This window comes from Botrytis deweyae, assembly GCF_014898535.1.
Source record: "Botrytis deweyae strain B1 chromosome Unknown BDEW_002, whole genome shotgun sequence".
NCBI lineage: Eukaryota > Fungi > Ascomycota > Leotiomycetes > Helotiales > Sclerotiniaceae > Botrytis > Botrytis deweyae.
Window position 1 is genome coordinate 681,067 of NW_024066209.1, and position 12,423 is coordinate 693,489.

The window sequence follows — 12,423 nt, forward strand, 5'->3', positions numbered from 1 at the left end:
GACCGCAAGTCAGTAGAGGACTTGACTCCTCCATCATGAGGCTCAATAAATACCCCGATTTGAACGAGACTTTCATTCAACGCTGGACAAAAGATAGATTTCACCGACACACGTTTTTGAATCGTGAATCATGAACTCCTCAAAATTTCCGATTAAAGCTCGTATATTTGTCTATTCCGCCTTCCTATTCAGCACTGCTCCAAACAGTTAGAAGATCTAATCTAATCTGCGCCTCTTACGTATAAATTTTAAATCGAGGCTTACAAAAAGCCAAAAGTAAGGCGTACCAAAACTCCTTCTTCATGTAATACTCACATTCAAACAGATATGTTGTCTAATTGGGCATACTGCATCGGATGCAAGCATACCTAGTTCAAGCATACATCACAATTCCTCCGAAGAAGCGAGCAAGGCTCGCCTACCTCTCAACTCCCCTTCTCTCCACTCAGTACCAATCACAACTTCAAAAATTCACCACGAAATAACGACTCATTATCTTACCACCATTCAAAGACCAAATCGATTACGAGCAAAGCGATTACGAGCAAAACGAAAAAACAAAATGCGTTCGCCGGGAATCGAACCCGGGGCCCATCGAGGTTGTTTCAACCCTAGTCCTCGGGTGAGAAGAAGGACATTGATGGCAACGATGGATTTTACCACTAAACCACAAACGCTTTGGATGATTAGTTATCGATGTATGTGAGTCAGAGTTTTAGATATATATCTAGATTTAGATCTGGGATTGAGGAAAGAGGGTCTTAGGAAAGAAGAAATTTTCCAGAAAGTGGGGCGGGGAGAGGGACCTCCTCATATCATATCCATAATTTTATCGAGCTTGCATATACCAGTGCAATTTACAGCATGGGAAAAGCCAGTGTTACCATCTGCCTAGATTCAAATATGCATACAATGTTTTTGCATCCTTTATAGCAATTGTTGAATCTAAACTCGGAAGGGAGTAAGTGATCAAGTGATTTCTCGAGGCCGAAAAGAGCAGCAGAAATCAAGAGATCGACGGCGTTAGTGAAGTACATTCAATGCCGTCAAGGTTCGCTATTGAGAAACTATCCATAAGCTACATAAGTTCGGCGATCATTCAGTATTGAGACCAAATGCGGTTCTGTTGTTTGTGACTATCTACACTCTCAGCAGTGCCACAATGTTCGCAACCTTGCACTATCTACTTAGCTACTTACACTCTGTTCAATATACAAATCAATAGTCTACGCGTACTCTGCTACAAGTCAACGCCTCTATGAATGTTGACGTGGCGGGAGCCAAAACTCTTTTAGATGCTAATGTCTCGCTCCCTCAATCAAAATTTGACCTAATGACCTTTTTGCTTGGTGTTCCAAAGTCGTGGATTCGATCTCTCCACTAACAGTTCCAACATTGAAAGGTATGGCTCTTAGATAATCGAGGGAAAGAGAGCTTGTTAGTTCAAGTGAATCAAATTAAGGTCATTCTTGCAGTTTTGTTGGTAGACGACTAGTATTGACTTGATTGAGCAGGCTATGAGCAATTAGCGAATAGATTCACTTGAAAAGGGTACGAGGAAATGACCTTGGTGACCTCTATGGTGTGATCTCGTTGGCATAACCTATCAGGGTTTGTATGTGAATGGATCTGTTCTGACATGCGTTGAGTGGTTGACTAGGGTTCTCCCCCACAAGTATCATTGTCAAGTAGAAAAGTATTAAATGTGCAAGCGTGGAGTATTCTTGTGGATCTTCTAATTAATGTTTGTCTCAAACAGTAGCCCTTCAATGCTTCATGTTTCTGCAGACTTTGCAAGTTCAGTAGTCTGGTACTATATATACAGACTCGTCTAAAATCTGCACTTCAGGCATACATTCTGGGGAAAGAAGCGTTGAGACATTCGGTGGAATACATCAAAGAAGATCAACTCCAGCCTCTCATGAATGAAGTCCATATTTGTCTAATAAAGCTCCAAGTAAAGTAAAATATTCAACAGAGAAACTCGAAATATTCAGCAGCGCTTCGTTGTTTCATTGCACCACATTGCCTCGAACAAGAACACCTCAAATTCCTGATCTATTGGTTCTAAAACGGTAGGGGTCCCGAGATGTGATCACAGAATGAAGTGAAGATTTTAGAGCCTTGGACGGCACTCGGCCAACTCCTTGGAATCTTAATATTCACATCTACATTTGTTTATACCTATATCTGAACGCTAGTAGCTAGATGTTACCGTCTGACGTCTTAGAATGAATTCACATTTCGAACATCCATTTGAGAACTCATCTGCCATCAATCACTTTATGCGAGTTTCAAGTGGGAGCGCAGAACCAATTAAGTATCCAATATCTACTTACCTGGGTCAAAATTTTCTAATATTTACCCACACTAATCAGAGAAGCGCAGCGAGCAACAATCATTATTCAATCCCGATGCTCGACTATTAATCGAGTATCCTTCAAGCCCAATTGATAACACAATATAGACCATTACTCACAATATCAAACTCGCCCCTTAAATCCGACTGACGTGCTCTAGACCGCCGAGGTATTGATACTCCGCCCTCAATATGCAGATACACCGGAGCGGCAGCAAGACATCGATTCATCAATCTAATTCAACCGTCCACGTAGATGCTCAAATGTACTTTCACTCCTCACGATATTGGAAGTTCAGAGTGATGCGAGGAATATACTTATTTAATCCTCCTCTTCCGGACATGGTATGTTGAATACTATACCTGGCGTTTAAGCCCAGGGGCCAGTGTATATAAGATAGAAATGAATAGTAGGTCGACATGGTGGAGCCTAATGAAGACCTCACAAAATACACGCGACACAATGCAAAAATACAAGCAGAATGGGCATGTAAAGCAAGAATGGTTATTCAGCAATCATGAAGCTCACGAAGTATATGAAGGGTTGCTTACATGTCTATTTAGTACTAGAGGCTACTACCGCTGTCTGCGCAATCTTGAGTACGAGGCCGAGGCTCAATAGCAGATGTAACCTATTATTCAAACGCAGCCCATGGCTCGTTACAGATGATGTTCGTTTATCAGCGAGATGGCTCGCTACATACTCTGTTTGGAGTAATTATCTGACGTGTGTTATCCAACAAGTCGTTCTACACCAACACCAGCAAACGAGACTCCATGTTCGGCGAGTGTTTCCAATTTCAGAATGAAGCTAATCATGATCACCAGTTCACCAGTAGCATAATATCAAAACACATAAACTTGATTAAGATCCGCCTCCAAAAGCTGTCCCCCTACATCAAAGACACAAACCCCCCTCCCCCCCCCCCCCCCCTTCGGAACTCACAATCATTCATCTCAGATCTATATCCATCATTCTGGATGATTTAGCATACATAACCATATAAATCTTCACCCCCATTTAGCACAATCCATCTAGTTCGAAAATTGAAATCCTCAAGCTATATCTACTCCAAGAAATACAACCTCACTTCTGTACTCCCCCAAAACCCAACAAGTAATAATTACGAGCGTGTAAATCTAACTGCTCAGCTTATATCAACATGATATTGTAATAGATACTACCAATTACATCCTAACAAACCTCATCATTACAAATTACAATTCGTTTCGAGGTTGTACGTAAAATATAAGAACTCAACACATCCTTCAAGAAACCAGTAGCAATCTCGTATGCACAAGCACGAAAGAAACATGACCACGTTTTGAGCAACCCCCCTGAAGCTCAAGTAAACTCCACACAGCCAAATCTTTGGCGTCCCGCAAAAATGAGTTCGAAAACCTCGTGCGTAAGTTCATGGAAATATTTCTCTCCTAAATTCTCCATAATGAAAAGCACAACCAACCCACTCCATCTACCATCTACCATCTACCATTCCCGCCAAACCCCAAACCCCAAACCCAAACCAACCGCCGAACCGCATACCCACCACTAACCCCCAGCGACATCAATCAAGATCCAAACAGTCAACACCACAAAAAGAATCAAGAGACAAGACACCCATCAACCCAGACACTCCGCCCAATCTACACCACACCCCGGAATTCATAACCAAGAACCCAGAAAGCACCACCCCCTATCCATCCATTCCATCCATTCCATCCTATTCATTTCATTTCATCCGTCCATTCTATTCATTTCATTCATATCTCTATTCCAACCACAACCACGCAAACTAAAACTAATATAACACAAGATATCTCTCTAGTGACTGACCGACTGAATGACCGACTGAATGACTGACTGACTAACTAACTGACTAACTAACTGACTAACTAACTGACTAACTACTACTAACTGACTAACTAACTGACTAACTAACTGACTAACTAACTGAATGATTAGAGCAAGTAAATAATTAAAGTAAGTAAATAACCATCTTTGAATATACAATATCTATTCATGATTCTCGGATATGGGAGATTGTGAAAGTGCTGGGTGAATTTACATATTTGATTAGATATTGATTTAATCAAGAAAGAGGGAGAGGCAGAGAGAGAGAGAGGGAGAGAGGGAGAGGGAGAGAGAGAGAGAGAGAGAGAGAGAGGGAGAGAGAGAGAGGGAGGGAGAGAGGGAGAGAGGGAGAGAGGGAGGGAGAGAGAGAGAGGGAGAGAGGGAGAGGGAGAGAGAGAGAGAGAGAGAGAGAGAGGGAGAGAAAGAGAGAAACCAAGAAAGAAAACAACACTCTCCTCTCTCCCATTTCGTTTTGATAGATGATTGGGTGAGTTGCTTGATATCTATCTACCTAAGTAGGTAGGTAGGTAGGTAGGTAGGTAGACAGGAAATGAACCGAAGAACACTAATTCCATACTTCCTCACTAGATCCAGACCCATCATCTGATATCATCAAAACTCATGCATAAAAAGATGCTCTTTCTACTAAGATATTGTGATGAATCTTATATTTTATTATTTACTATTAGACTATACGTTCCCTCCGCAACAAGGTATTACTATTGGTATTGATTCAAATCGCAAACCATTCCACTCTATGCCACCCAATCCAGCCCCAAGCATCCCCAATCAACCAGGTACAGATCCTCCATAAATGAATCCCAAAACGCACAACATATCCGCCCATTCAGCCACTACAAGAGATGCACAATAACTTGATCTCCACCCGCGCTCAAGAATCCCAAAATTCGGATTCTACACCCCTATTTGATAAGTAAAGATGCATCTCACATCTCGTATCTATTGCCCTCCATGTAGTGGTGGTTTCGGCCCCACAATTTGTCGTCTACCAGCTCCAATACCTTGAGCTCCCCTGTTCTGCCCATCGCCACCGGTATACCCCGTCCATTGATTAACATCCCACTTCCCTCCAATACCTCCTCCAATACCATCAACTCCCTCGCCGCCTGGGACTTTATTCTTGAGTTCTTTCTGACTCTCTTCCCATTCCTGTTGTCGTTGTCTTTCCATCTCCATTTCCTTTTCCAAAAGAGATTTAGAAGCCCATCCACCAGCTTTGGTTTTAGTTTGTGATTCGACACGGCGACGATCTTCTGCATCGCGTTCGGCATTGCTGGAAAATGTTCCTATTTCATTCGAATAAGTTGTGGTTGGTCTTGGTGGGGTTGGTGGAGGGTTTGAGGAAAGAAAACGGTCGGTGCGGTTTGGAGCTTTAGAGGTTGGAGATGTGTAATTTACTGGATCAGGTAAAGGTCTTGCTTCACCGGTCCGTTGAGGTTTGATGGGATTTGCCGTTGGTTCAGGCAATGGACGAGGAGGTTTGACTGGCGGCGCTACATCTTCACTTGTATTATGCGAGCTCCATTGTTTGCGAAGGTAGTCTCGTTCATCTTGACTCCATGTTTCATCAGTACCCTTTCGTGATGGCAAGCGAGGGCGACTACGAGATCTCGGACGAGCTTTTGATGACTCCTCCTTTAGTCGTAATGTTAAATCATGATCTTGGATGGCGTCTCGATCGCCAGTCTTATGTTTCGAAACCCTTTCTGCTTGATATCGACGCTCTCGGTCCCGAGCTTCCGCTAGTTCGTGTTCCAATTGTCTAATCCTGTCGGCCTCGCTAGAATCACTTCTCTGGCCCTTCTTGCTCAAACCATTCTCAGCTTGATATTGACTGAGGAATTGTCCCTGTAATCGAGTGTCGCTAGTACCCCTTAATCTCTTTCGCTCATCCGCGGCTCTACTCTCTGCCTCAGACTCATCCTGCTTTCTGCGATCTTCCTCTGCTTTCCATCTGCGCTCTTGTTCCTCCCATTCTCGTTTCTCGTTCAATGTTTTTTGTCGCAACTTTTCGGTTTCTTCGGCAAATCTTCTTTCCTCTTCCACACGAGCCCTTTCCTCCTCGGCCACAACTCTTCGCCGTTCCTCTTCTTCGGCTTCAAGTTTCAATCGTTTATCTTCTGCCTCTTTTTCCTTTCGCTTCTTCTCTTTTTCGGCGAGACTTGGAACGGTCGGACCAGCGTTTGTGATTTGTCTCCTGCCACCAAATGATACCCCCATATTACCTTGACTCGCACCTCCCATGTATCCATATTGCGCAATATTCCAGGCTGGAGATGTAGCACTCTCGTCGGATTTCTTACTCCAACTACTGACAGAATTAGGTGATGTAGGCGCACCAAATCTGCTAGGACTTCTCCTACCACTATCCGAACCACCAGTTCTTGAAGCTGTCAAAGTTGCAGGCTTGTGACTTGATGATGCAGTGCTAGCGGTTGAAGCTTCCCTTCCTCTGTTATTGAATCCAGTTCCAAGATATTGTCCAGTAACCTGCGGGCTCACAACACCGCCGCGAGATTTGGCGCCGATAGGATTAGGAAATTTAGAAGGATCAACTCGATTTGCCGCTCTGCTAAATGCAGCGATACCTTGAAGTACTTGCGCGGGGTCCTTACCATCGTAGAGATCGACTGTAAGAAACCTATCGTGCGCAGGTAGACTTAGCGGTGGCTTTTCGCATGCGCCGAGAAACAAAGCGATATTCTCTCGTTGTATGAAAGGCATCGTTGCTTTAGGTTTAAATCCACGGACTTTCATAGGATCAATCATCGCTGCAAGTCTGTAGGGAGTCAGTACACTTTGGATCGGTACGTGATAAGGAGAGAAGCTTACTTGCAAAGTGCTACACCATCTTTCAGTGCAGCCAATATATTATATGTGCCAAATCGTGCATCATCTCCAACATCAGGCAAACTCTCCCCCAGAGATTCTTCGATGAAATTCCTTACTTCGTTCACAGCAGCTGGTGTAACTCGATCACCCCGCTTGCTATTAACATCGTTGTCGAGATTTGTTACAGAAGCCATGATCATCGTTGTATGTGTAGTGTAATCTGTAGTTGGATTCTGTTTTGTTATTAGGATGCGACTCCTTTTTGTTATGAAATCAAATCGCAATCTCAAATCTACAAGCACAATCCAAATTCATAAGGCGTATTTGCATGACGGTAAATCATAAAAGGTGGCCGGCGCTAAGGATGGGGCAAGGCTGATCCTGGAATGTGGTAGAAGGAAATCAATCACATAAAAATAATGTTGGATAGGTAAGCAGGCAAGATTGGAACTTTGAGAGGATATAAAATTGTTATGGTTTTTACCTACGTACGGATGGTATCAGCGATGATATCGATATTGATATTGAGTTTCTTGGAGAGAATGATGCTATATGAATCAATGCAATGTATCGTACAGTACAATGTATGATGTATGATGTGCCTACTAGGCCGGTAGGTGCATATTGAAAGTGGGTTTTCACAGGATATCACATGTTTCTCATGTATGCACGTGATTTTTCATCACACAAGGCTCGATCGGACGGTATTATGACATAAAGACTCCATTCCGAGTGTCAAAGTCACCTATGTTCATGTAATGATCAACATCCCAAAAGACTCTTGGATTCCCCGATCCACATGAAAAATCTCATTTTGGATATTGGGAAAGTGATCCAAAGCTAAAAAAAGATCATATGATTCATAAGGTTAGAATCTTGGAAGGCGAGGAAGGGTTATTTTCTATGGACACCTGCAGCAGAGTGAATACGGCAGAGCAGAGCGTACGGAGGTTGGATGAGTAAGTAATGTAAAACCCACCAAAAACTGATCATGCTTTTCTCCATATTTAGGGGCTTTAGCCAATTATATCGTCATATTAATTGAAAATTTATATAATGAACTCTAGATAATAGAAGTATTATAAAAGTTATATTTTATTTACAATTTATTTAAAATCATTAATTTCTTATTGAATTTTGATTCGAAATTCTATCTAGAATCTATTTAGAATTTATCAGAAGCTTTAAATACTTCGAATACTGAAAAACTATTAAAATTGATAAAAAGCAAGTAAAAGCTTTAAAGATTGAATTTTGGAGGGGAATAGTTCAATATCTATTCAAATTGCTTAAAGCAGTAATAGAATCTATAAAAACAGTAAGATTTTAGTAAAAGTGGGGTTTACATTAATTACCCTTCCAACCTCCGTACGACGTGCATAGCGGATTAATAAGCCAACCTTGGAAGTTACCTCCGTAGTATATAATATCACCTGCAATCAAAGCACAACCCGGAGTTGGAATAAAGATCCGAGGTTCAAGCGTTTTGACGGGATTTTGGAGCAAGTTGTGAACCTAATTTATGAGGCCTCATTAATTTTCGACCTTTCCGCTTCCGCTTGTTGCCGTTGGAGCTAGAATGGGTAGGGACTAGAAGCGAGAGAAGAATTGCAAAGGATCACGCGTAAATTGATTTCATTGGTCAAGACACATTAGCCTTGGAATGACTAAAAGAGATCAACAAGTCTTCATTCTATTGGTCAACTTGGCTAAATGGCTTTATCCGTACATGACCGATCTTCCGTGGTGCTCATCCTTGTTCCCTCAACCTTTCGAGCTCTTCTCGCCTTTTTCCCCAAAATGTCTCTGAATCGATCTCTCTATCTGGACCAATGAAAAGTCGCTCAGACAGGACTTTAATCAGGACATACCTCAGCATCCCACTCGATAGCAACAAATCGACCCACACCGCAAAGACCCGCAAGGTAACTTAGGTAAGGCAAGAGAAGAAAGACTCAGAAGAGGCAAGTCGTCTTTTACCTCTTTTACCTCTTACCTGAGTTACCTCTTCTCCTCTTTTAACATGGAGGACTAATCAGAGGACGCCAATCTCCATCTGATCTAGCCTCTACAATCGTGGTCGCGCAAACGCAAGCTTCACTGTGACAACCCAATTGGAGCTTCCCGAAAAAAAGTACCCCAAGTTCCTTCCCTTCCCTTCCCTTCCTATTCTTACATTTTAAAGATGCCGTCCTTTCGCTCAGCTTTCTTTTCTTTTCCTTTCTGTCCTTTCCCTCATCCCATCTCCCATCTCCAAATAAAATAAGTATTCCCACCTTTCCCTTTCCCTTTCATCTTCATCTTCATCTTCATCTTCTTCATTCCATCCATCCATCCATCCCTCTTAATCAACTCTTAACTTTTTACTCTTCCTCTTCCTCCTTCTCCATCAATACTTTTACTTCCCCATCACAACTCAATACATACTTCATCCTTCCCATCTCCCAACATCAATACACTTCCATCTATCATCTATCATCTATCCAATAAGATCAATCAATTGATAAAATAGTTACCCAAAAGTCGCGCCTTCTTCTGGCCATCCATCAAACATTTTAAACAAACTCTTTTTCCATCATCATCATCATGGGTTCCTTCTCTCATCAATCTTTCTCTCAATCTTCTCCCGTTCTTGCCATGGCGCCGCAACTCCCACCTCAACATTCTTTCAATCGTCCAACTTTTACATCCCCTTTCGTAAAAGCTCCCATGTCATCACCATCGGCAGGTTCTTGGCTCACTCCAACTTCGGCACCTCAATCAGCTGCAGGTCGTAAACGCTCACGCGACGAGGCTGCTCTTGAAGACGAAGAATACTTTTCACAAGCACCTGTTGAGCCAATAGTTGTCGAAGATGAAGAAGAATGGGAATACGGGCCAGGCATGACGCTCATTAAACCGAGTAATCGTTACAACTTAACGGCAGAGAGTCAAACTGGTACTTGGAAAGAAGAGAAAGAAGCCGAAGAAAAAGCAAAAGCAGCATTGCGCGCGGTCAGTCCAGATAGACCGATCCTGCGTTCGGCAAAGAGTCAAAGAATTGATAGAGGTCCCACATCATCAATGGTCGAAGAGACAAATGTCGCGAATAGTGTCCTCTCAGCTCCTCTTCAAACCGGAAGTACTGGCCCCATCCAGCCTTCCATTGACGAATACACGAGGCATTTGGGAATTGGCTGGTCAAAGTTAAGCACCGATGAAGACATTCAAGCTGCGGTTCGTGGCTGGACCAAATATATCGAGAACCACTATCCTGTCAACAATGCTATTATTCGATTGCAGAGTAGAGGATTAGCCAGCTATCTCGTTGAAGCTCAAGAAGGCTACTTTTTATTTGGAGATGACCTCAAACAAGGTAGACTTGTGAGCACCAGCTTGGAAAAGACTTTTGAAAATCTTCGAGGACCAGTTCCAATATTTGAAGGAGATATGGTACTTGAGGCTAGCGAAACACCCAAGGCTAGCAGTCCAGTTATGAATGCTATGACAAATGAACACGTTGAAGAAATGATGATGGGCGGAATTCCTACGACCAGTCTCCCTAACCATGCTGTGGAAGTTGAGATGGATATGAGTTAAATGCGATTTACGGCTTTGGGCACCAATGTAAAAAACGAATTGGGGATTCCTAAAGTTCACAGGATACGGAGTTTTTCTAGTTTCACTGCATTCGGCTTTGCATATGGGATTTCGGAATTAGGGTCATCAATAAGGCTACCTGGCTAGGTCTAGCATACATTTGTAACATAGAATAACGAGGGAGGTAGGTCATGGGTTTGCTGGCTTTGCATACTTTGCAAGACGTTCCAACTTTCGTTGGCACGACTTTAGTAGTGAGTGCTCAACGTCAGGGCAAGCTGTCGTACTAAATTTAAATCGAATACAAAAAGTCTGTTGTATCCCAATATTTTCCTCCAAACTCTGAAATGATGCGAACTAATGTGAATATACGAGTATATGAATGCAATGTGATTGTGAATTTCGAAATTTGCTGCCTAAGGTTACTGGTTCGGGTTACCTGTTCAACGAGATGGTGTGACGGAATATCGCTCAGACACCAACTTTAATTCAAAGCTTCGAGTCGAGAAGCGAATTTCTAAATGGAGCCAGATGATGGAATGAAGGTAAATGAGGCATCTGCTGCAAGACCACTTGGGATTGCAATAGCCTGTTAAAGATTTTTAGATTCGAAGAAAGAGAGCGGTGAGCATTGAGAGGGAAATACAGGATAGATGGAAGAATAGAAGAATGTGAGAATGTAATAAGAATGGGAACTTGGGAAGGAGTATGCATTGTGAAAGTCTACGGTCTTGATTACTCGTATGTAGACGGGAGAAATGTTGAGATGAGATGAGATGGGATGGGGATTACGGTATGGATATTGATGATAGTAATTTAATAGTAATAATAAGGGTGGGTAGGTACCTAGTAGGTAGATGGGCAATTTGATTTAATGGATGATGTATGTATGGATGTATGTATGTATGTATGGATGGATGTTTTGGTTACTTTGTATGTATGTATGTATTTTGACAATATAATATGGTTCATGTTCATGTATAAGTGACTTGTTCAATGTATGTATACATCATCGATCGGTAGGTACTAGGTAGGTATTTCACAATACAGTAGTTCATTCGTAATCGTGGGTTCGTTCATTCATTCACACATACATTCATTCACACCTACATACATATACATACATAGGTATACATTTTACCATTCTCCCGATGATTTCCCCTTCCCAATGAAATGTGAGATATCTCAATCTTTTCAAACGTCTTCCCCAGAATGTATTATGTGATACATACGGCCCAAAGTCTAGAAAGCCGGCTGAGTGACGGCCCATCTGTTGACCAGTTCTTGGATGTGTGATCCTGGTTTGCTATTCTGGGTTGGCATGGGCGAGGTGGGAATGGAGACAGGTGATTGGATGGGATTGGGCGAGGATCATCAAGTAGTTGGGGTTTCTTTGGAGTGATGGATGGCAATGGAGTTGAACTTGGATACGGATATAGGGATTGGGAGATGGGGCCATGGATACACCAACGCACGTATGTATGCATATGTATGAGAGAAGATGAATGGATGGATTGCACACGATGGCTACCGCGCATGGGAGAACCGAGATGCACAAGTGATAGGCATACCTGGGTATATGTACGATGTAGGTGGACATAATTTGTGAAGAGGGACAGAGGGACAGAGGAGGAGTAATGCAAGGAGAGCGAGCGAGCAGCAGCGCGTTGAAAACGAATGGCTTTCGGGAATTTTCGTGTGCATTTTTGGGGGGGGGGGATGTTCATTTGAAGGGGCTGGGCGAGAGCATCCTTTCGTTTTCCCTCCGTTTCGCGAG

General features: G+C 42.6%; 2 protein-coding genes across 2 annotated transcripts; one reads left to right on the forward strand and one right to left on the reverse strand.

The window, feature by feature from the left end:
- Positions 1-5,174: 5,174 nt before the first annotated feature.
- On the reverse strand, positions 5,175-7,267 carry EAE98_000907 (uncharacterized protein; the record flags this gene model as incomplete). Its single annotated transcript, XM_038948524.1, has 2 exons — positions 5,175-7,014; positions 7,068-7,267. 2 exons carry the CDS (start codon positions 7,265-7,267, stop codon positions 5,175-5,177), a joined length of 2,040 nt encoding a protein of 679 aa, XP_038814790.1.
- A 2,386-nt stretch (positions 7,268-9,653) lies between these two features.
- Positions 9,654-10,646, forward strand: EAE98_000908 (uncharacterized protein; the record flags this gene model as incomplete). The annotated part of the gene is made up of 1 exon (XM_038948525.1): positions 9,654-10,646. One exon carries the CDS (start codon positions 9,654-9,656, stop codon positions 10,644-10,646), a length of 993 nt encoding a protein of 330 aa, XP_038814791.1.
- Positions 10,647-12,423: the final 1,777 nt, after the last annotated feature.